The following is a 22,394-nucleotide window of genomic DNA, read 5'->3' as shown; positions in this document are numbered from 1 at the left end:
TGACTCACTTGTGAGATTGATAGATGCGAGCCAAAATAAAGATGGAAATGAATTTTTAAAAGTACCAAAACCATTTAGGAGGCAAAGGACTTAAGACATTATCCAGCTGTTCAAACTTTAATATTTTTTCAACTCCATCTTCAAATTAAAACACTCAGATTCAAAATTCATCTAAATGCAAATGTTTGCAAAGATTTATGAAAGTCACATGAATCTTTCTGATAATCATGACTCATGTAAAATCTATAATGCAAGGTAAAGTTCAGTTAATTTTAATAAATTGTGTTACTGTAGAACTGAGCACCAGAACATCCATCCTGACAATCAAGAACGTGTGAGGGAGCTCCGTCAGCACCTCCAAGCTGAGGCTTTAAGTTATCAGGTGAGAGTTTCATAATTCACTAAGAGTTTCACTGTATCATTTGATATAGTTTGACGTCTCTAAAATGCACAAAAATCTCTCAAGGCCAAATAAGTAAAATCAAAACCTAGCGCTTGAAATGACTTACAAAGCGTAGGCATGTACTACCCTTTTGGAGGTCATTTTATTTTTGGAGATGTTGTTCAGATAAAATGATATGCTGAGGTCATATCTGTCTGTTCATAAGGAAGCAAAGAGTCTAATATTTGAAGAGTGCAAAGTTTGCGTAATATTTTGTGTTCAACTATAACCATCACGAATTGGATAACTTATAATTCAGTAATTTGCAATTTATGGTATCTTTCTGCCTGCAGATTGGCTGCTGAATTTTACCTGCATAACAGTGACTAAACTTTTTGGAGTAATTAATTAGTTTTGTCACAATTTGATATAGCCCAGGAATTTAAAAGACAGTACATAAATCCCGTCAGCTCTGGCTAAGTTGGTAGCCTCTCAGTCGGAAGGCTGTAGTTTCAAGTCACGTTCCAGAAGCAAAAAAATGTCTTGTGCTACCACAAGGAAGGAACTTACCCATGATAAACAAAAATGTAGGCAGACATTCTGATACAATATTGTTGGAGATGCCAGCTTTCAGATGAGATCTTAAACCATGGACGCATACACTGTGACGCAAAAGAGTCTATGGCAATATTTTGAGGAAGTTAGCCCAATTGTGCTGGCAAATGTGTTTTTCCAGAATCAACATTCTAAGAGGAAATTATTTTGTCATTATCTCATAATCTATTTGTGGAAGCTTACTGTGTGCCTACTGGCTGTCGCCTTTCCAGTATAACAACAGTGACTACATTGTACAAAGTATTCCAATGGTTGTGCAGCAGTTTGAAATATCTTGAGTTCCTGGAAGATACTCTAAAAACGTAAGTACATTTCTTTTGGAGATAGTAAGAACTGCACATGCTAGAGTCAGACATAACACAGTGTGGAGCTGGAGGAACATGGCAGGCCAGGCAGCATCAGAGGTGCAGGGAAGTTGACGTTTCGGGTTGGGACCCTGCTTCAGAAAGTACATTTCTTTTTTGTGTTACAATTTCTTCCACTTTTTCAGTCTTTCTATGCTAATGCTGGTGGTAATTTTTATTAATCTGATCTTGCTTTTGGACAGGCAGATCATGATATCAAGTGAGCTGATGGAGGTGGTTGGCTGGCGGTCTCACATATATCGTTGACCACCCTGCCGGCATCCCCCCATTCCCCCACAAACATCACACAATCATAACTCCGCTTCCTGCTTACGGTCCCAGTCCCAAATCACACCAGAAATTTAACTTGAAGGAAGTAACTCCAGACCAATTTACTACCTTAATCTGGAGAGCTTGGTCAGACACCTGTTTGCTGCCCTGTGGTTCACCTGAATTTTGAATGAAATTTCAGCATAAAAATCATTGTGACCTCTTTGCCATCAGAAAGGATGGCTGATCAGTATGTTACTCTGATAAGCTGCTCAGAATCTACCACAGTGTATCAAGCCTGATTCTAGAAACATAGATTACTTAACTTTGACTTTTTTTCTGTTGTTACAGGATGGATTTGAAAGAGATAGACAGCAATTCTACACAGATTTGTCCTGTCCAGTCTGTTTACAGCAAGCTGCGTTTCCTGTTGAAACCAACTGTGGTCACCTATTCTGTGGTATGTCATTGTGAAAGTAGTCTATTCTTTTTTGTTGACACAGATCTGCTAAACTCCACATATGTCAGGTAATGAAAATTACTCAGTATATCAATTTTATTTAAAACATTTACAGTTATCTAAACATTTACAGTTGTCTAAAGTGACACGTTTGCATATCCTGTTCATGATGAACTCATATACCTGGTTTCCCCCACTATGATGTTTTCAGCTAATACTTTCAGTGACTTGCCATGTAAAAAGTTTACAACCTTAAATTTGAGACAGTCTGTAACAAGTGGCAGAAACAATTAGATGTCCTGTAAATTATGGCCAGTTACAGTATTGATCATGGCTAAATTCTCTCCCAGTGGTAGCACAAGACATATTTTCCATTTAAGCTCTGTTCCAAATATGATTGCCAATAACCGTCACTGATAAGGGAAGAACTTCCCTTAAAACATTGCCATATCTCAAAACTTTACTGCTAACAAATTGTATTTGAGGTACAATCACTCTTGCATCTGTATAACCTGAGGTGCTTGATAGACAAATTAAGGAGGTAGAAGTAGAGTGGACATTAGAGACAACTAAATAGCTTTTGTTTCCGTATTTATCAGTGAGCTCTTGTAACACCATTTAGGTTGCATGTTTCATATTTCAGTTTGCATGGTCTTGCATTTTCCACATTAAATTCTAACTGCTTTCCTAAGTCTAGCATCTGTGTTTTTTAGGTTAAGTAAGATTGACAGCTATGGCTCAGTGGTAACTCTTGAGTCTGAGCTGTAAGGTCCCATGTTCAAGTCCCATTTCGGGGCTTGAGCATATAAAAGCCAAAGCTGACATTCTAGACCAGCATTGAGGGAACACTGAGCAGTACGAATTGTTGTCTTTCGGACAAGATGTTAAACCAAGGGTCCATCTGCATTTTCAGATGCAAAGGTTCTTGTACTATTTCAAGAAGAGTAGGTGAGTTATCCCCAGTCCTGACCAATATCTATCCCTGCATCAACATGAGAAAAAAAATTACGTTATAGAATTCTTTAATTTGAACAAAGAGTATCTGCCCGTTATCACATCGCTAACAACATTCTTAATAAAATTTTGGCATAATTTATCTTTGTTGAGACAACCAAAGCAGAAGATTAACATAATGTTGACTTAAATGTCAGTTTAGGGTTAAACTCATGCAGTTGGCAAATTAACCAATTTAAATAACCAGTCTGATGGATAAGTCAAAATTCTGAACTAAAAATAGAAAATTCTTAAAATAATCACTAATTCTGCTGGTGCCTGTGGAAAGAGAAAGAGGTGATGTTGCAGATTCTGATGTAAGGCTATCAGAATATTTCTGTCTGCAGAGATGTGGCCTGACTTGCTGAGTGCTTCCAGCATTGTCTATTTTTGTTTCAAATTTCAAAATCGCCAGTAATTTGCTTTCCTGTTAAAAGTCTGATTAATTTAGTTCATTGTTGAAGAACTCAACAATTTGGTAAAGTTTTTTTTAATGTATGTAATCTCATCCATTGACATGTTGGTTATCCAGACTCTTTTTAGGATAGCGTCCTGGAATATAAGTTCAGTGACTCTCCATTCGTGGATGTAATGTGCATTATCTCTTATCTGTCTGGATAGATCCATCATGTGTGTTGTTAGTTGCAGCTAACAGCTAATTCACACTTTGATTCCTTTATTTTCATCGAAGATCTGACGGCTACAAGTGAAGCATTTAGGCATTCTTTTTGATATCTAACTAGATTCTAAACTGTATAAGTAAGGGAACTTAGATGGATAGTCAGTAATCTTAGACTTTCAGTATTCTGATATGACTTTAATATGAAATTAGCTAAATATCTGAGTTGAGCTTTATTAGAAACTTTACGACCCACCGATACAAAAGAGACCAAGCCAGACTATTTTGAGCAGCTCAGTTCTCCTCATTTGCTCCTTTAGTGTTGAAGTGTTTCTTTTAATGTTGTGATAAAGTTCCAGACAATGACCATCTCCAAAAAGAGAGCTCTAACCATCGCCCTTTGGCCCTCCTGGAGGTTGCCATTGATCAGAAGCTGGACTGGACTAGTCATATAAGAACTGTGGTTACCAAGAGCATGTCAGAGGCTAGGGATCTTCAGCAAGTAACTCACCACCTGATTCCCCAAAGCCTGTAAGCCACCTACAAAGTGCAAGTCAGGAGTGAGATGAAATGCTCCTCCCTTGCCTGCATGAGTATTGTTCCAACAATACACAACAAGCTTGACACCATGTAGGACAAAGTAACCTCTTGATTGGCACATCGACAAAACATTCAGTCCCTCTACCACAAATATTCAGACACAGCAATGTGTACAATCTACAAAGTACACTGCAGAAATTCACTAAGGCTCCTTAGACAGCACCTACCAAACCCACGACGATTACCATCTAGAAAGACAAGAACAGCAGATACATGAGAACACATAGCCTGCAAGTTCCCCTCCAAGCCACTCACCCTCCAGACTTAGAAACATATCACCACAACTTCAGTGTGGCTGGGTCCAAATAACTGACAACATTGTGGGTGCACCAACACCAAATGGGCTGCAACAGTTCAAGAAGATAGTTCACCACCACCTTCTCAAGGACCATTCGATATAGGGGTAATAACTACTGGCCCAGCCAGTGATGACCGCATCCTGTGAATGAATAATGTAAGAAACAAATTGCGCACCATTAGAAAGATTCACAGTACAGTATGGGGATCAAAATTGAATAAAATTTGCTTAATAAGTTGAATGACAGTGGTGAGTTTTGCCTTAGTAAAGAAAGGAAGAACTTGCACTTGTATTATGCCATCACCGTTTCAGCATTTGGAAGTGTTTTCCAGCCAATGAAATACCTTTGTTATTCAAGATTAACACAAAAACTAATTTGCACACCACAGTGTTCTACAAACAGCATTGAAACGATGACCAGACTATCTATTTTAATGCAAATGATTGAGGGATAATTACTGGCCACAGCAACAGGAACCCCAGAAATCCAGTTGCGGAATGTTTTGTGTTCAGCAGAGAGGGCAAATTAGTCTGCAGTTTAAATCTCACATGAAAGACTGGCTTGTATATGATGCATTATCAAGAGTTTGTTAATGCCTGGCTTCAGGATTTCATTTAAAATAGTCTGATCTTCTTGGAATGTTCATTTTGAGTTTGATGCAGGTGTGCCTATTATGCTGATCATGAGTTAATTTATATCTTCTATTGTCCTCGAGGGCTTTTACTACCATTTTAAAGATTTAAAATTATGTGGAGATTCCCTTGATACTGAGGTGTTTTTGCTTCATAAGAAGTTGCTGTCTACTTCAGCAAAGCTGAAAAGACACTTAGAAAAAATCTTAAACTTTGTAGGATAAGTCGCTCTGTACCTTTGATGCATCAGCCTTGCTTTTATTTATTAATTTGGCTGACAAGCGAAGATCGAAACATAATGACCTGGAGGCGCACTTTGCCTTAACCTAGTCTAGGACACTAACACCTTAGTGTTAAAGTAGATTTTAATTGGAGACTTTAACCAAATCTAAATCGGAAATACCTGAATGCTGTAGAAAACTGGGTTATCAACAGGAACTTAGGCTCCTTCATGATCAAATATGTTAAAAGTAGTGCAGATCTTGAAAAATCATTGACCCACATATCATGCAGAAATTGAAGTTCTGACCTCGTTAGGGGAACATCAAACAGAAAATGATCGAGTCCAATATTGCATGGGATTTACAAATATAGAAAACCAGGAGCCTAGGATGTAATTTTATATGGCTAACTCAAGGGGATAATGGATGTTAAAGAGATTGATTGATTGAACTAGTTTGTTTAACTCATTAAAGCACAGGAAAAGTTCAGTACTTTTAAAGCCACATATGGTAAATGTTTCATTTAGACTGGGAAGCATAATCCAATTCCATAATCCAAACATCATTCATAATGTCTCTGGGAAAAAAATATTAAAGTGATATGGGGAACAAAATTAACAACACAAATTCTGCAGGGATGAGAGGGTTTCTAGAATAAATATCAGTACATTCACTTAAATAGGAATCTGGAAATTATTACAGCAAATTTTTTATTAACCAGTACTTATGGGACCAGGAGTGGGACAATTGATCAAATATTCTGGAAAAGTCAAGAGGTACACATGACCGCAGTAAACCCGGACCAAGCAAAGCTTCAAGATATCAACATCCCTCAAAATAATCTATGTAAAAACATGAACACGCCTTCTAAAATCAATATAAAAACTTACAGTAAGTAATAAAAACGTAATGCGGGGGTATACATATCTCTGTAATAGTTTATTTACAGCCCAAGTACTCTAACATTGTAGTGGATCACAGTATTTGAGGTGTATAATATTTGCCAAGAGTACCAGTTGATAAGGTGCTGGTTAAAACTAAGTTACTGTATTTTACATCTGCAGCCACAAAACAACTCTCAGTTTCACAATAAGGCAATCAGAGAAGGGTCTAAATGGGGCCAAAGTTGGCATTAATAACAAATCCCCCCTCACAGGATGCACTTACAAAGCAACAAACGATGGGAGTTTGCCCCATCCTGTCCTTCTTACATGCGCACACAATTTTGCCCACCCTCACTACACTGAAAATGGGCTAATTTACACTGGTCCCCTACTTCCCCAATTCACTGTTTTTCAAATCTATTGGTTTTCATCTTTATGACCTCACCCCACTATTTCTCTGCATCCTTTTCCAGTCTTGTATCTCCTCTTGTATCCTGCATTCTTTGATCTTCAGACTCCTCCATTCCTCCCCCAAGTTACTGTGCTTTGTATTGCAATATAGTTATAAACACCCCACTTTTCAGTTAGGCTTTCAGTTGCCTTTCCTCCCTCTCCACTATGGATGTATATTCCATTGTGCATTTTTTCCCTTTTCCTCTGTTTAAAGTGCCTTGAAACATTTAAATCGTGTTCTTAATATAGAAAATAAAAATGGTTTGTTGTTGTCTGAGGTATTTATCAATGATCAGAAGTATATGGTCTGGGAATATAATTATTAAGACTTGCACAAAATCCATAAGCCTAGGAATAGTACTGATAGAATATGATACATTAGGAAATTTTGTAGTACTTTCAAAAAGTCTTATGAACTGTTCTTAAGTTGCTTTGGGTTGATTAATTTGGAATTGCTCACTATATTGTATTCATCAGTTTACTCTGGAACGCACTGTCTGTACTGTAATCACTGAAGAAGATATGAGAGCTTTTGGAAAGACACAAAGTTAAGTTAACCCTGGGTACTGACGAATGAAACAAAGCCAATTTCAAAGGTTTCGGTTGTCGGGCATTTGAAGATCTGTTTAATCCTGATGAATGTAAAATATGAAGATCAACAGAAGTGTTTCAGCAACTAATCTAGTTAGAATGAATATGACATTAAACAAAAGTTCCTGGAATTTTCTTTTTCAAATGAACCTGTTTCAAGCATGATTGGTCCTGAATACTTTCTGAGGTCCTCCAGTCAGAAACATGACACATACTGCTTAGTGGAAATTAGTTTTTATTTAGGATGATGCAGATGCAAGTATGTATCAGTTGAATAGGACTGTCTCCATTTGTTGTGTCCTTGAACATCTGTTCCCTTAATTTGAAAGATAAGATTCAACTGCAGAGTTGGCCTCAGTTCGTTTATGACAGGACTTACAATGGGGGAGAAGCAAATTTACTTGTGTTTAAAAATATCTATCTAATCCTTTCCTACCAGTTTGGGTAAAACCTGTTTGTGTTTATTTTAGCAATGGAAATAAAATTAATCAGCTTTGAGATTTGCTTTTCACTTAGTGGGGTTCTTGAGAACTATCTCATTTGATTTAGAGCCTACAGGAACAGTGTCCAATTTGACATCAGTCATCACTGACGACATAATAAAAACTTTCAGACTGACAACTTGTATCTAGATGGATCCTCTTTTTAAAACAAGCTGAGATTTTGTGTCCAGTTGTATCAAAGCACATGGAAGTAAGTCACCTTATCAAATAGGGGAAATGCAATGGAGAAATCAATATACTCAGAAAATATTTCTATTTTTTTAAATTGTGCCATCTTTGTATGTGATTCTACCCATCATTTAAAATCACCATCAATCTCACGTCAACTGGAACCAGTAGTTGTAATTCTCTCTGATCTCTTGCTTCTGAATCACAAAAGAAACACCGACAAAGTAATTGTTACATTTTTCTGAGGAACAAGTTAATGGCTTTTATGTAATAGTTTAACTACATTAACAATGATTTTGATATCAGTTTGAAGAGCAGTTATGTTTCAGTTATAAATACCAGTTATAAGTAAACTTACCTTTTGATTTTCATGCCAATAATATTCTGTTTAAAGTAAAACCAAATGTTAATTTTGAAATGTGAAGAACACAAACGTTGTACAGTAGGTGCAGTCTGATTTCATATTTTGTATTGTAAAGGATGAATGAGCATTCATGATGGAAATAACTATTTGAATGCATAACAAAAAAGACTGCAGTACAATTCAACAGAGATCCATTGGCTATAAAATGTTTCAAAATGTTCTGAAAATGTGAAGAGCGTATCAATGCACTTTTTAATTCATTGATCGTTGAATCTGCTTTAAGGCCTGAATTTAAGTTAACAACACTGAACTACAGATCTAGTGGCTGAGAGAGAAAAACATTCTCAAAACTAACATGGATTTTATTTTTGTGCTAAGTTCAATAGCCCAGACTGGTTTAAAAAAGTGTAAACTGTCTTCGAAAATACCTTTTCTTTTCTTCTTAGGTTCCTGTATTGTTGCATACTGGACTTATGGCACGTGGTTGGGAGCAGTTAATTGTCCCATCTGCAGACAAATGGTAAGGCAAATAAAGCCACTAAATTTTGTTAGACGATACAAAAGTCATTAGAAATGGCCTGATATGCTAGAAATAGAAATAAGACCATAAAACATAGGACCAGAGATATTTTCATTCAGCTCATTGAGTCTTCTCTACCATTCAGTGAGATCATGGTTGATTTGATAATCCTCAATTCTACTTTGCTGTCTTTTACTCATAAGCTTTGAATCCCATACTATTTTTAAAAAATCCATCTACTTCAGCAAAATGTTGCCACAACCTTTTCTTTTCCAAGATTCTTGCAAGCAAAGGTTTTAATTTGATAAAATAGTTTCCATAAGGTAATAAAGCATCAACTGGTGGAAACATATGTATTTAATAATGGATTGGTAGAGTGTTTTATCTACAATAGACATTTTTTGCTTGTTGGAACTGATGTCAATTGTCTGGTGTGCCAAACTTGACAACAAGGGCAATTATCAATATTATAAGTATTTGAGCCAGAGAAGGTAATTGATTTAATAATCAGATGGGGGAGGAAATCTCGGGTAAATCTTTAGGAAGAGATCAGGTTGGAGAGGACAGTGACACTGATGGCAAAGAAACTGCAGAGTATCTTAACACTTTAGAAGAAACTAAATCCAGGAGCTCCTTGCACATGGTCACCCTCACGTACCAAAATAATCCTCAAGTAATGGCAGCATTTGGTTGAGGAGACAAAAACATACTAGAGCTTAATGGGGTTGAGCTAGATCTGCCAATAAATTGAGAGCAGTTCTATGGCAGATACACTTGAGTCTGCAGTCCTTGAATTTAAGAGATTAAACATATAAGCTATGGAACAGAATAGAAAACTGTGACTGAATTGTTGGGAATAACTGTATGAAAATGGGCAATGGATGACGAGTACATAAACATTGGCTAAGGAGTTTTGTAAATATCAAGCCAGAGAACTAGTAAGTAGGAATTAAAAGCTGAAAAGTGAGGCTGTGAGGGGTATCAGGGAAGAACTTTGTTATGGGCAGAATTAATGAGGTGAATTGACATCATCCCATTCCTCTTGACGTTCAGTATATTGCACATTCATCACAGGTTTGAACTCAGCATAGGCAAAAGCAGTTGGCAGTTGTGGCTTCATCAGCTTCCATGCCTTTTTTAAAATCATGAACATAACTTCTAAAATGTTTGAATTTTACTTCAGTGCTGGACCTAGGAGATCAGCAGCCATCAATAGTGGGTTTTCGATTTCCTAATCATCATTGACTGGACCTTGGCTATTGTTTAGGAAGGCAGAAACATCATTTTGATGCTATTGAGGCAAATAATGTTGGGGTGCATGGGGGTTGTTGTCTGTACACAGGATTTTCTTCTAATTCTTCCATTGATACATTTTGTCCAATTTGCTGATACATACCTCAAAAATGCTTCAGGTCATTCCATGGACCTGTATATGAACATATGTATTAAGAACAGAAGCTGGCAGTTTGGCGTTCAAGCCTGCTTTGTCATCCAATGCAATCGTAGGTGGTTTCTGTTTGTGTTCTGAATTCCATATTCCCATCTACCCCCAATAACCTTTGATTATTTTGCCTAACTGGATTGATATTAACCTCTAACGTGGATAGTGTCTTGACATTTGTAAATCAACATGGGTTCATTAATTTTCCTGGGGCGAGAAGAAGCAGCTTTTTAGTGCTATCCATGTTGGTGTAGGCCAAAGCATTGACTTATTCCTTGCTTCGCTTTTCATAATTTCATACTTTATCTTTAAATATCGAAGAGCGATCTGGAAAAAGACGAATAAAACAGGACTGTTTCATCCATGTTAAAAATTTCTCCTGGTCATTCTTGTGCTGGACTTGGGTGAGACCATTTTGCAGCCAGTCTTCTGTCATTGCTAATGTAGCTGGCTTGCTCACCATGTGGAAGATGATGCCATGCCTAGTATTGAATCATTCTAGCCATCAATTGCTGGAAGTGGACACCTTGTAGCCCAGGCTTTATGCCGGGGGAATCTCTCTTCCTGTAGGAGATGGGAATGTTTTCTGCTCAAGCTGACTCTGACTACATTAACAGAGCTTCTTCAATGTCAGAATAGGCAGTTGTTCTCATCCTATTCCTTGCTGGAGTGAATGCCTGCTAGTCAAACTATTCCAAGTTGTTTGACTTGTGCTTCAGAATAGTTTTCAAAGTCATTGGTGGAATCTTCCATTCCTTAGTGATATCTGCTTTTCACTTTGTACTTACAGTTGCTGCACAAACTTCACTTTCTCTGCGATTGACCATTGCTTTTAACTTTCATGTCAATTTAACCTTGTCTCGTGCATCTCTGACAGTTGATCTCACCACCTGCCCATGTACGTGCCCCTAGAGAAAAGTGCACCCTCTTAGCAGGCTTTGCCAGCTTTTGCATTGTGTTTCCATTTGGTGCAAATTGATTATCGTTGCGGAATAAAGTAAGTTTTGTGATGGCAGTGCAAATAGAATAACATAGAATATCCTTTATTGTCACATGTACTGAAGTACGGGAGTACAGTGAAAAGTTTACAATGTCAACCCACGTGGTGCCACTTAAGTACAAAGTACCCTAGGTACAGAACTTACATACAAAATAGAAAAAGGAAAATAAAGTTACTTACAGTTATTCATAGTATAAGTTAGAAAAATTAAGAAATAAAGTTAAAATGATAAGTATTACAGTCTTTCTGTAAAGGGCCTGTAGTAGTTCAGCGCATGGGCCTTCCATATGTGGTCTGACTGGGCTTGCAAACCACTGACCACCCACACCAGTTCCCTGTCCAATATCTGTTTGTCTCTGCTCTAGAGTCCGGTCCACGAGCCAGCCCTGCATTACTCAGGCCTCCAGCCCGCTGGCTGTCTCAGTTCTGCCCAGGCCTCTAGCCCACCCTACATCAGGAGAAGATACGAAAAAGGGGGAGAAAAGTGAAGAAAATGGGAGGACTGTAACAAGATTAAAAGAAAAATGTATTCATGAAAAATGTACCTGATTCTGCAGACCTGAAATCTGCTTCTGCAATTTCTAGAATGTTGGTAATTCTCTTCAAACCTTTCCAGTGATTTATTAACAAATACTACCAATTAGAGAATTCTGGATATTCCAAACGAAGTGTATTTTCTTGCTTATTTGATGTAAAACGTGAACCGTGGCTGGAGGAGGAAAATTAAAACCAAAATAAATTCTACAAAATCAGTTACAGTGAGAAAAGCAGGGAACTGAAGGAAATTAAGAGTTTGAGTGTTACAATAACAGAATTATGCTGAACAATAGTTTGGCAGTGCATCTGTAATATTTTTAGTTATTGATTTTCAATTGCATCTCTAAGCAGAGTAAATCTTTCAGCTAAAGAACAGTTGTCATACAGAACGTAGGAAGTCAGATGAAAATCATTAGGGGTAACAAGGTGTAGGGCTGGATGAACACAGCAGGCCAGGCAGCATCAGAGGAGCAGGAAAGCTGACGTTTCGGGTCTGGACCCTTCTTCAGAAATGGGGGAGGGGAAGGGGACTCTGAAATAAATAGAGAGGGGGAGGCGATGATGGAAGGTGGATAAAGGAGCAGATAGGTGGAGAGAAGACGGACAGGTCAAGGACGCGGGGATGGAGCCAGTAAAGGTGAGTGTAGGTAGGGAGTTGGGATGGGGGTTGGTCGGTTGGGAGGGAGGGGTGGGTGGGTGGGAGGGAAGACAGACAGGACAAGGAGGCGGGGATGAGGCTAGTAGGTAGGAAGTCGGGGTGGGGGTTGGTCAGTGAGTTGGGAGGAGTGGGTAAGTGGGAGAAAAGACGGACAGGTCAAGGACGCGGGGACGAGCTGGGCTGGTTTTGGGATGAGGTCGGGGGTGGAGAGATTTTGAAGCTTGTGAAGTCCACATTGAGACCATTAGGGGATTGTCTTGGAAAGGTCTTGCACTTAAGTGAAGCCTGTATTCATTCAAATTGGGAAGAAGTTATGCAAGCACTCAGTGTTAATTATCATGATGCAACATTTTTTGTGAAATGGTCTAGGTGTGCCTCTAAATTCTTCACACAGTGAGTAATTGCATACTGTATCGGAAGTTTAGGTGGAGCATGTTTTGCCTCAAACTTCGTTTTTCTTTCTTTCCTCCTACTTAGCTATAAGCTACTTGTGCAAAGTTTCTACTGAAGGCTTGGGTTAGCAAACAGCTAAAGCTTTGCTGTGTAAGTGCCGAATAATTACAATCTCCCACAAGAAAAGCTTACTCACCTGCCCCTGACCATCAGCGGTACCACCATCAAAATTTTGGGCATCATTATTGACCAGATGTGTAACTGGACCCACCTTATTAATAACATGATTGCAAAAGCTTTTTTATTCCAAAAATGTACTTTATTCATTAAAAAATCTTTGTATATGTACATTGACACAAAAGTATTTCGGTTCTGCACAGTTGCATATCAAGCAAACAAACAAAAACGTTGAACTTTGACTCTATCCCAAAAAAACCAAAGATCCCTCTTACTCAATACCAATATTTACATATATCTGAGGCACCAGGAGGGTCCAATAACTGAACAGACCCCCATTTACCTTCAGCAGAAAGACCTCAGACAGTGGTCTTTCCCCACTTCAGCTTGGTGGCAGCTGCCCAAGCTTTAGTGTGTCTCTCAGTACGTAGTCCTGGATCTTGGAATGTGCCAGTCTGCAACACTTAATCAGGGTCAACTCTTTGTTCTGGAAGACCAACAAGGTTTGGGCAGACCAAAGAACATCTTTCACAGAGTTGATGGTCCTCCATGTGCAGTTGATGTTTGTCTTGGTGTGCACCCTGGGGAACAGACCACAGAGCACAGAGTCCCACGTCACAAAGCTGCTTGGGAAGAACCTTAACAAAAACTACTGCTGGATGCTTTAACACGTGGCAGTCTCGTTGAGTTTCCAACCACTTCTGTGTTCAGGACTAGAGTTTGTCAATCCAACCCTTATTACAATACTCCTGTCTACTGAGACAGATGGTTATGATTTCCAGTCATATTTCAAAGCACAATCTAGGGTAACAGTTTAGTGCTGCACCCAGGGAGTGATCTTCAAAGATGTCATATTTTGTCTGAGACTTTAAACCAAGGACCTGTCTTTTCTTCTGGTGTATGTAAAAGATCCTCTGACATATTCAAAACAAAGTTCAGGGAGTTCTGGTGCCCTGGTTAAATATGTTTCAGCATTACAAAAAAAAAACTGACTATCAAGTCATATATCTTGTTTTGTGATACCTTGGTGTGTATAAAGTGACTACACTTTAAAATAATTAATGGTAGAAATGCACTTTAGACAGTTTGACTTTAAATGCTAGTTCTTTGTTTAAATCAGAAGCATAATGGAATATGCACCAGTCATCTGAATGGATACGGTGGCTTTCTAGAGGAAATAGCACTTTATCACTGAATTTAAAATCCTTTCCACTATAAGCACCATGTGGCTGTTTTATGTGTGTTAAACAAATGGAATATTGTCCTTCATTGCTGGAGGGATGGAGTTTAAACACAGGGAATATGCTGTAGCTGTAAAGGTGCTGCTAAGGCCACACCTGGATTACTGTGTACAGTTTTGGTCGCCTTACTTGAGAAACGATGTGTTGGCACTGGAGCGGGTACAGAGGAGGTTTGCTAGGTTGATTGTGGAGTTGAGAGTGTTGGCTAATAAGGAGAGATTGAGTAGACTGGGCCAATACTCATTGAAATTTAGAAGAATGAGGGGTATCTTATAGAGACATATAAAATTATGAAGGAAATAGTTGAAATAGAAGCAGGACATTGTTTCCACTGAGCAAAGCCTCAAAATAAAGGGGAGCAGATTTAAGCCTGAGTTGAGGAGCAACTTCCTCAACCAAAAGGTTGTGAATCTGTGGAACTCCCTGCCCAGTGAAGCAGTTGAGGCTACCTTGTTGAATGTTTTTAAGGCAAAGATGGATTTTCGAACAGGAAAGAAATTAAGGGTTATGGTGAGTGGACGGGTAGTTGGAGCTGAGTCCACAAAAAGATCAGCCATGATCTTATTGAATGGAGGAGCAGGCTCGATGGGCCAGTTGTCCTACCCTGCTCCTATTTCTTATGTTCTTATAAACTGAACATATGGTAGAATAATGTGGAGGTGTTGGACTGTCAAAAATCAAATGACACCAGGGTATAGTCCAACAGATTTATTTAAAATCACAAACTTTTGTGGGCAGCCCCTTCATCAGGTGCGGTAAGAGGAGAGCACACAAACACAGAGTTTATAGGCAGAGAGATGAAGAGCAGAGAGATCAAAGGATCATACAACTGGTGTGAGTGGAGCGAACAAACCTAAAATGGCTGACTGATTGCCTCCTGTTGAATCTTTAATCATTCATACATTGCTGCATTTCAGAAATTGCCAAGTAGGATATGGAATTTTATATGGCATTTTATAAATTCCTGCTTTTGAAACAAGACCAACCTGATTCCATGTTAAAACTCTGAGACAGACTCTGGACAAGGCCTCACACCTACAATTCAGTGTCTGACCTGAGATGTCACCTCTGGTATCTTCTTATGGCTCTGCCTGTTTCAAGTTTGGAAAGTTAGGCAGACATTGATGGAACCTTTAAATATCTCAGGGCAGTGACTTGAAACAGATTCTGGAATTTGCATCTTAATCAAAACTAACAGAGTTCTCCATATCCTGCTTCTGCAGGCAGAGCCATAAGAATATACAATAGGTAATGTCTCAGGTCAGACACTGAATTGTAGGTGTGAGGCCTTGTCCAGAGTCTGTCTCAGAGTTTTAACATGGAATCAGGTTGGTCTTGTTTCAAAAGCAGGAATTTATAAAATACCATATAAAATTCCATATCCTACTTGGCAATTTCTAGAATGCAGGAATGTATGAATGATTAAAGATTCAACAGGAGGCAGTCAGTTAGCCATTTTAGGTTTGTTCACTCCATTCACACCAGTTGTATGATCCTTTGATCTCTTTGCCCTTGATCTCTTTACCTATAAATTCTGTGTTTGTGTGTTCTCCTCTCACTACACCTGACGAAGGGGCTATGCTCCAAAGTTTGTGATTTCAAATAAACCTGTTGGACTATAAGCTGGTGTTGTGTGATTTTTGACTTGGTAGAATAATGTTCATGTTACTGGAGTGCTAATTCAGGGTCCTAATAATCAAGGGGAAAAGAAATCAAAACCTACTGTGACAGTTTAAAAGTTTTAATTCAGTCTTTTAAAAATGGAAACATAAACCTAGTACAGTGCCAGTAAAAAATGACCATGAAATTGCTAGGTTATCATAAAAATTAGCTGTTCTTCAGGAAAGAAAACATACCAACTTTGGATCTTTGCATATTTTCTTGGTTGTAGCAGTGCTATGGGCACAATCTGAATGAAGGTTGTTATTATGCTGATTATTCTACTACTTTCAAAATAAATAGTGGTCAGCTTGACTTAAAGGGCTGAGATGAGAGAATTGTCCCTTTTTTCAAGTTTAAAATAGTCTGAGAGCCATAGTTTTCCACAAACTGGCTTGTCCAAGACAAAAAAACAAAGGTCCTATAACCTAACAGCTTTGAACTTGGAGTTCAGTATGTTCATTTCCAATTCCTTACAATGGAAGCAGAATAATAGCAGGAGAAAGAGAAAATAACTGAGGCGTGCAGGTTAATCCTGACAGCAAAGAAGACCACCTTGTTTTCTCAAGGTTGTGTCCACAAGATCTGTAAAAAATGCATCCGAGGAGCAGGAAAGTCAATGTTTTGGCCTGAAACATTGACTTTCCTGCTCCTTGGATGCTGTCTGACCTGCTGCGCTATTCCAGCTTCACATCTGTTGACTTGGCTTCCAGCATCTGCAGTCCGTACTGTCTCCAAGTCACTGTAAAAAAATACATTCGTCCATTAAGGACGCATAGAATGAACTGCATCTTCCATTCTGCACAACCTCACAACCATAAACCAAGTTATAAACATACCTTAATACAGGGGACAAATGTCTCCATGTGATTTTACTGTGCATAAACAACAGTTATTTATTTTCTGAGGAAGGGTCACTGGACCCGAAACATTGACTCTGTTTTTCCCTTCGCAGATGCTGCCGGACCTGCTGGGCTTTTCCAGCAACTCTGTTTTTGTTGTTATTTATTTTACCCCAGTGTCTCCCTGTGTAAGTCAGGAAGGCTGGAGGTGTCTGGGCTTAGTTGCACTGAAGTATTATAATTATTTCTTAGAGCTGAGCTGGCTTTGGTATCAGGACTTGTAATACCAGCAGCACTGTTGATGTTGAGTTATGACTTAAGTTACGCAACAGCTTAATTACATTTGCCACCAGCTGAAACGTTCTGAAGAGACTGGCTCATAAAGATCACACAAGCTTTCATTGTAAAAGTAATTAATTCATACCATTTGGGTTAAGTCCTGGTTCTGAATACCCAATGGCCATTGATGAGACAGACATTATGGTATAATTTAGATTCTGCAGATCCTGAAAGACAGCACCCAAACCTATTGCAAGCTAGTTTTCATTGTTCCTAAAGGATGTAAATTATAAAGCACTTGAAATCCTTGCTGCTTTAGGATCAGTGGATTAAGAGCTGTGGCAGCATCATGGAAGAATATCAGTGCAACAGAGCACCACCTGCCCCCTCCCAATGTAGGAGAAGCACTCTGTCTGTATGCATAAGCAATAGGTTTTGAGGAAATTCTAGTGGAAAGTGCTTTGGAAAAGCCACCTCTGGGTTAGAGAAGCTTGCAGTTAACACATTAACCCAGAGACATTAAATCCTATTTTTTGTCTATCATTGCCTCAAAGGTAGCACTCAACACAGTCCAATTCACTGTCCATGTCATAATATCCATATCTGTGCATGGTTTAAGAAAAAGGAGAAGAAACATATCTGAAATGTCACAACTTCCCTTTTGACAGATTGCTTACCAACTCTTTGTTTCTAATGTGCTTTCAATAGTTTCTTATTTAATATCATTTATGAATCATCTAAACGGTTTATATCTGTTATATTCACAAGTTATACATCTAAATAGTTCAAACAGTTGGCATCAGCTGTTTACACAATTTATATCTGATATTGACATAGTTTATCTGAACTGTTCTATTTAAGTCTACTATTTGCAGTCCATATTTGTGCTATTCACAGTTTCTTTCATTCAGTTAGATTAGGCTGTACCTTTTGTTGGGTTTATAGTACAGTGGTTTAGTCTTAAGCTTGATACAAGTTCGAGGACCATGAAACACTGAGACATCCAAGTATTATTTTTCATTCATCAAATAGTGATACTAGCCATGCAGCACTCTTGAGTTTGGTACAGAAAAAACTTGCCTGCAATGCTCTCATCAGGTGTTGTAACTGTCTTGACTAATCATACTAGTTTAAGCAAGATTAGGTAAAGGTCCCAAATGAGGCTTTAAGATCTTCATGAGCATAATAATGCGTCTGGGCTGTTCTTACATTAGCTCTCATAACTATCTGTCTAGTAAATGTGCTTGCTGTCAGTTGGGATTTAAAATCACTTGATTCCTGAAGAAAAGATGCTGGCTTTCCTGTTTTCTAGGCTGATATCTTTTATGTGGACAAACAAAGTTTGGTGTGGTTGGGAGTGCATATAGTGTTGTACCAAGGCAAACTGTAGTAGAATAGCAATATGGCTTCTTTCATTCCTCACAGGATCGTCAGCGGCCCTGTGACTCATATGCCTGGTTATGTATCTACAGTGAATTAAAAGCAGAAATAGGCCACTCAACCCCTTAAACCTGCTGCAGCATTCAACAAGAACATGACTGATCTGATTACTCCACATTTCAGTCTACGCCCGACAACCTTTCATGCCCTTGCTTTTAAGAATCTGTCTATCTCTTTTGGCATCTCCAATAGCAATATTAAAAAGCATGCAATCTCTGCCAGCACAGATATCAGAGCTAAATCTTTGTTACTGTATAAATGCCTACACTTTGTCAGCTTGATTCATAATATTTGACGGTACCATGGGAAACAACACAAGATATCTGTCCTTAGTGCCAGAGGTTTGGATGGGGAGCAAGTTGTTAGGTGTGTCCAGAAGGGTTTTTTGAAACAGTATGTGGATAGTCAAATGAGGGAGAGGCCATATTGGACCTGGAATTGGGAAATGAGCCCAGCCAGGTGATCAAAGTTTCAGTGAGGGAACATTTTGGGAATAGTGACTATAGTTCTGTAAATTTTGGATACTTATAGATAAGGATAAGAGTGGACTTCGGATGAAGGTGTTAAATTAGGGGAATGCTAACTATAACCGAATTAGGCAATAATTGGAGAATGTGGATTGGGAGCAGTTATATGAGGTGAATCCACATCTGACATGTGGGAGTCTTTTAAAGACCAGTTGATTAGAGAGCAGGACAGGCATGTTCCTTTGAAAATGAAGGACAGGAATGGCAGGATTCGGGAACCTTGGATGACAGGGGAAATTACCAGCTTGGTCAAAAAAAAGGAAGCATACCTAAGCTTTCGGCAACTGAAAACAAAGAAAGTAGGAAGGAGCTCAAATGGGGAGTTAGGAGCGATAAATCGGGCCGTGAAGTCTCCTTGGCCAGCAGATTTAAGGAGAATCCCAAGGCATTTTATATTTATATTAGGAGCAAGAAGGTAGCTAGGGAAAGAGTAGGCCTACTAAAAGATAAAGGAGGGAGGTTAAATGTGGAGCCAGAAGAAATGGGTGAGATCCTTAATAAGTACTTTACATCAGTATTCACTAAAGAGAGGGACATGAGGTATGTTGAGATTAGGGAAAGGTGTATGAATATTCTTGGGAAGGTCAACATAATGAAGGAAGAAGTATTGGGTGTCTTGAAATGCATTGAGGTAGACAAGTCCCCAGGGCCAGATGGAATCTATTTCAGGATATTGTGGGAGGCAAGAGAAGAAATAATTGGAGCCTTAACAAATATCTTTGCATCCTCTTTCGCCTTAGGCAAGGTTCCAGAGGACTAGAAAATGGCTAATGTTGTCCTTTGTTTAAAAAGGGAAACAGAGACAATCCACGTAATTACAGGCTGGTGAGTTTGATGTCAGTGGTGGGGAAGCTGTTCGAGAAGATACTGAGAGACAAGTTTTATTCACATTTGAAATGATTGGACTTGTGAGTGACAGGCAGCATGGGTTTGTGCAGGGAAATGTCATGTCTCACCAACTTGATTGAGATTTTTTAGGAGGTGACAAGAATGACTGATAAGGGAAGAGCAATGGATGTTGTCAACATGGGCTTAAATAAGGCATTTGATAAAGTATCTCATGGCAGGTTGGTATAAAGGGTAGAGCCTCATGGGATCCGGGATGTACTGGCTAGATCAATACAGAACTGGCTTGGTCATAAAAGATGGAGAGCAATGGTGAAAGGGTGCTTTTCAGAATGGAGATCAATAACTAGTGGTATTCCACAGGGATAGTGCTGGGACCTTTGTTGTTTGTAATATATGTAAATGGTCTGGAGGAAAATGACAGTGGTCTGATTAGTAAGTTTGCGATGACACCAAAATTGGTGGAGTTGCAAAGAGTGAGGAAGATTGTCAAAGGATACAACAGGATATAGATTGCAGATTTGGGCAGAGAAATGGCAGATGGAGTTTAATGCAGACAAATGCGAGGTGATGAATTATGATGAACAGATTCAGGTGTGAATTATACAATAAATGGCAGAATGCTTGGGAGCATTGACATATAGAGAAATCTGGGTGTACAGGTCCACACATCCCTTAAAGTGGCAACACAGGTGGATAAAAACCGAAAGAACTGCGGATGCTGTAAATCAGGAACAAGAAAAGAAGTTGTTGGAAAAGCTCAGCAGGTCTGGCAACATCTGGAAAGAAAAAAATCAGAGTTAACGTTTCGGATCCAGTGACCCTTCCTCAGAACCCATTCTGAGGAAGCGTTCTGAGGAAAGATCACCAGACCTGAAACGTTAACTCTGATTTTTTCTTCACGGATACTGCCAGACCTGCTGACCCTTTCCAGCAACTTCTGTTTTTGTCCCTGATTTACAGCATCCACAGTTCTTTTGGTTTTTATTAGTATTTAACTCACTGCCACGTCTCTTCTAGGCATGCCCTCTTTGAAGAAGTTCTGCTCCTCTCTCCGACAGGATTCACATTCCAATCTTTCTTCTTGTCCATTGACAGTAATTTCACTGTCACGCCTGGTGTTGACTGAGTATTTGCTAAAACTCATTTCCACAGCCATATCACATTCCTCAGTGACTGCCTCCAGCTCACTCACCTCACATGGATTCCAACTGAAATTTCATCCCACATATTTTGAATCCTCCCAGGATCACAGATATCTCTGTGATGTTCAATGTTCCACGGATAACTGCTCTCACCACATCCTGAGATCCACACTTAGTGCCATGCAGCGTCACATGCACACTCTCGACCTTTCTCTCCAACAGCATCGCAATACACTGGCTCAGGGCTGCACCGCTCCATAGTTCCACTTCATCCTCCATCCTCATTCGTCGTGCTAACAAGAAGCTTTTTCTTTTCCTTTCAGGCATCAAGGCCCACAAGATGCAACAACTCAAAGCTACCATGGCCCCCTGGAACCTTCCTCTGACTCCATCTCCTTTACCAACCCCTACCTCCTGTCGGGTGTTCACCATCCCTCCTAAAAACAGTTCTGAGGAAGGGTCACCGGACCCAAAACATTAATTCTGATTTTTTCTTCACAGATGCTGCCAGAACTGCTGAGCTTTTCCAGCAACTTCTGTTTTTGAACACAGGTGGATAAGTTGGTGAAGAAGAGATACAGCGTGTTTGCCTTCATTGGCCGGGGCATCGAATATAAAAGTTGACAGGTTATATTACAGCTCTCTAAAACTTTAGTTGGGCCACATTTGGAATATTGCGTGCAATTCTGGTCGCCACACTACCAGAAGGACGTGAATGCTCTGGAGAGGGTGCAGTGAAGGCTTACTAGGATGTTGCCTGGTTTTAGTTATGAGGAGAGGTTTGATAAAATCAGATTGTTTTCATTGGAAAGATGGAGGCTGAGGGACGACCTAATAGAAGTCTACAAAATTATGTGAGTCATAGAGTGGATAGTCAGAGGCGTTTTCCCAGGGTGGAAAGGTCAACTACAAGAAGGCACAGGTTCAAGGTGAGAGGGGGAGAAATTTGGGAAAAATTTTTTACACGGAGGGCGGTGGGTGCCCTAGAATGCACTGCCAGTGGAGGTGGTGGAAGCAGGTAGGCTAGCAACGTTTAAGGCGTATCTTGATAGACACATGAACAGGAAGTGAACAGAGGGATAGAAACCACGTATGGGCAATGAGTAGCAGGTCTAAATAAGGATTAGGAATTGGCGGAGGATCGGTGGGCCGAAGGGCGTGTTGGTGTGCCGTATTGTAGTGTATAGTATTTGTGATTCTGAACTTCAGTTAACCATTTCAACCTCTTCTTAGAGCAGATATGGATAATTAACATGGTTGTGAGCAAAATCTAAATCAAAAATCATTATGT

The 22,394-nt window shown here is 39.2% G+C and overlaps 2 protein-coding genes across 4 annotated transcripts in view; one reads left to right on the top strand and one right to left on the bottom strand.

The window, feature by feature from the left end:
- Positions 1 to 22,394, bottom strand: part of polr2b (RNA polymerase II subunit B) — a 171,833-nt gene that overhangs the window by 122,008 nt on the left and 27,431 nt on the right. The gene's annotated exons all lie outside the window — the stretch shown is intronic.
- Positions 1 to 22,394, top strand: part of rnf170 (ring finger protein 170) — a 41,561-nt gene that overhangs the window by 14,274 nt on the left and 4,893 nt on the right. For both annotated transcript variants that reach the window (XM_020512564.2, XM_020512565.2), the window contains exons 3-5: positions 295 to 382; positions 1,963 to 2,071; positions 8,845 to 8,918. In XM_020512564.2, the coding sequence (XP_020368153.1) occupies positions 295 to 382; positions 1,963 to 2,071; positions 8,845 to 8,918 (271 nt within the window). The remainder of the gene's footprint in view (positions 1 to 294; positions 383 to 1,962; positions 2,072 to 8,844; positions 8,919 to 22,394) is intronic.

The sequence above is a fragment of the Rhincodon typus genome, chromosome 1 (assembly GCF_021869965.1).
Source record: "Rhincodon typus isolate 14 chromosome 1, sRhiTyp1.1, whole genome shotgun sequence".
In the NCBI taxonomy this organism is placed as follows: domain Eukaryota; kingdom Metazoa; phylum Chordata; class Chondrichthyes; order Orectolobiformes; family Rhincodontidae; genus Rhincodon; species Rhincodon typus.
Note: the sequence above shows the minus strand (reverse complement) of the source record. Positions and strands in the feature narration are given on the sequence as shown.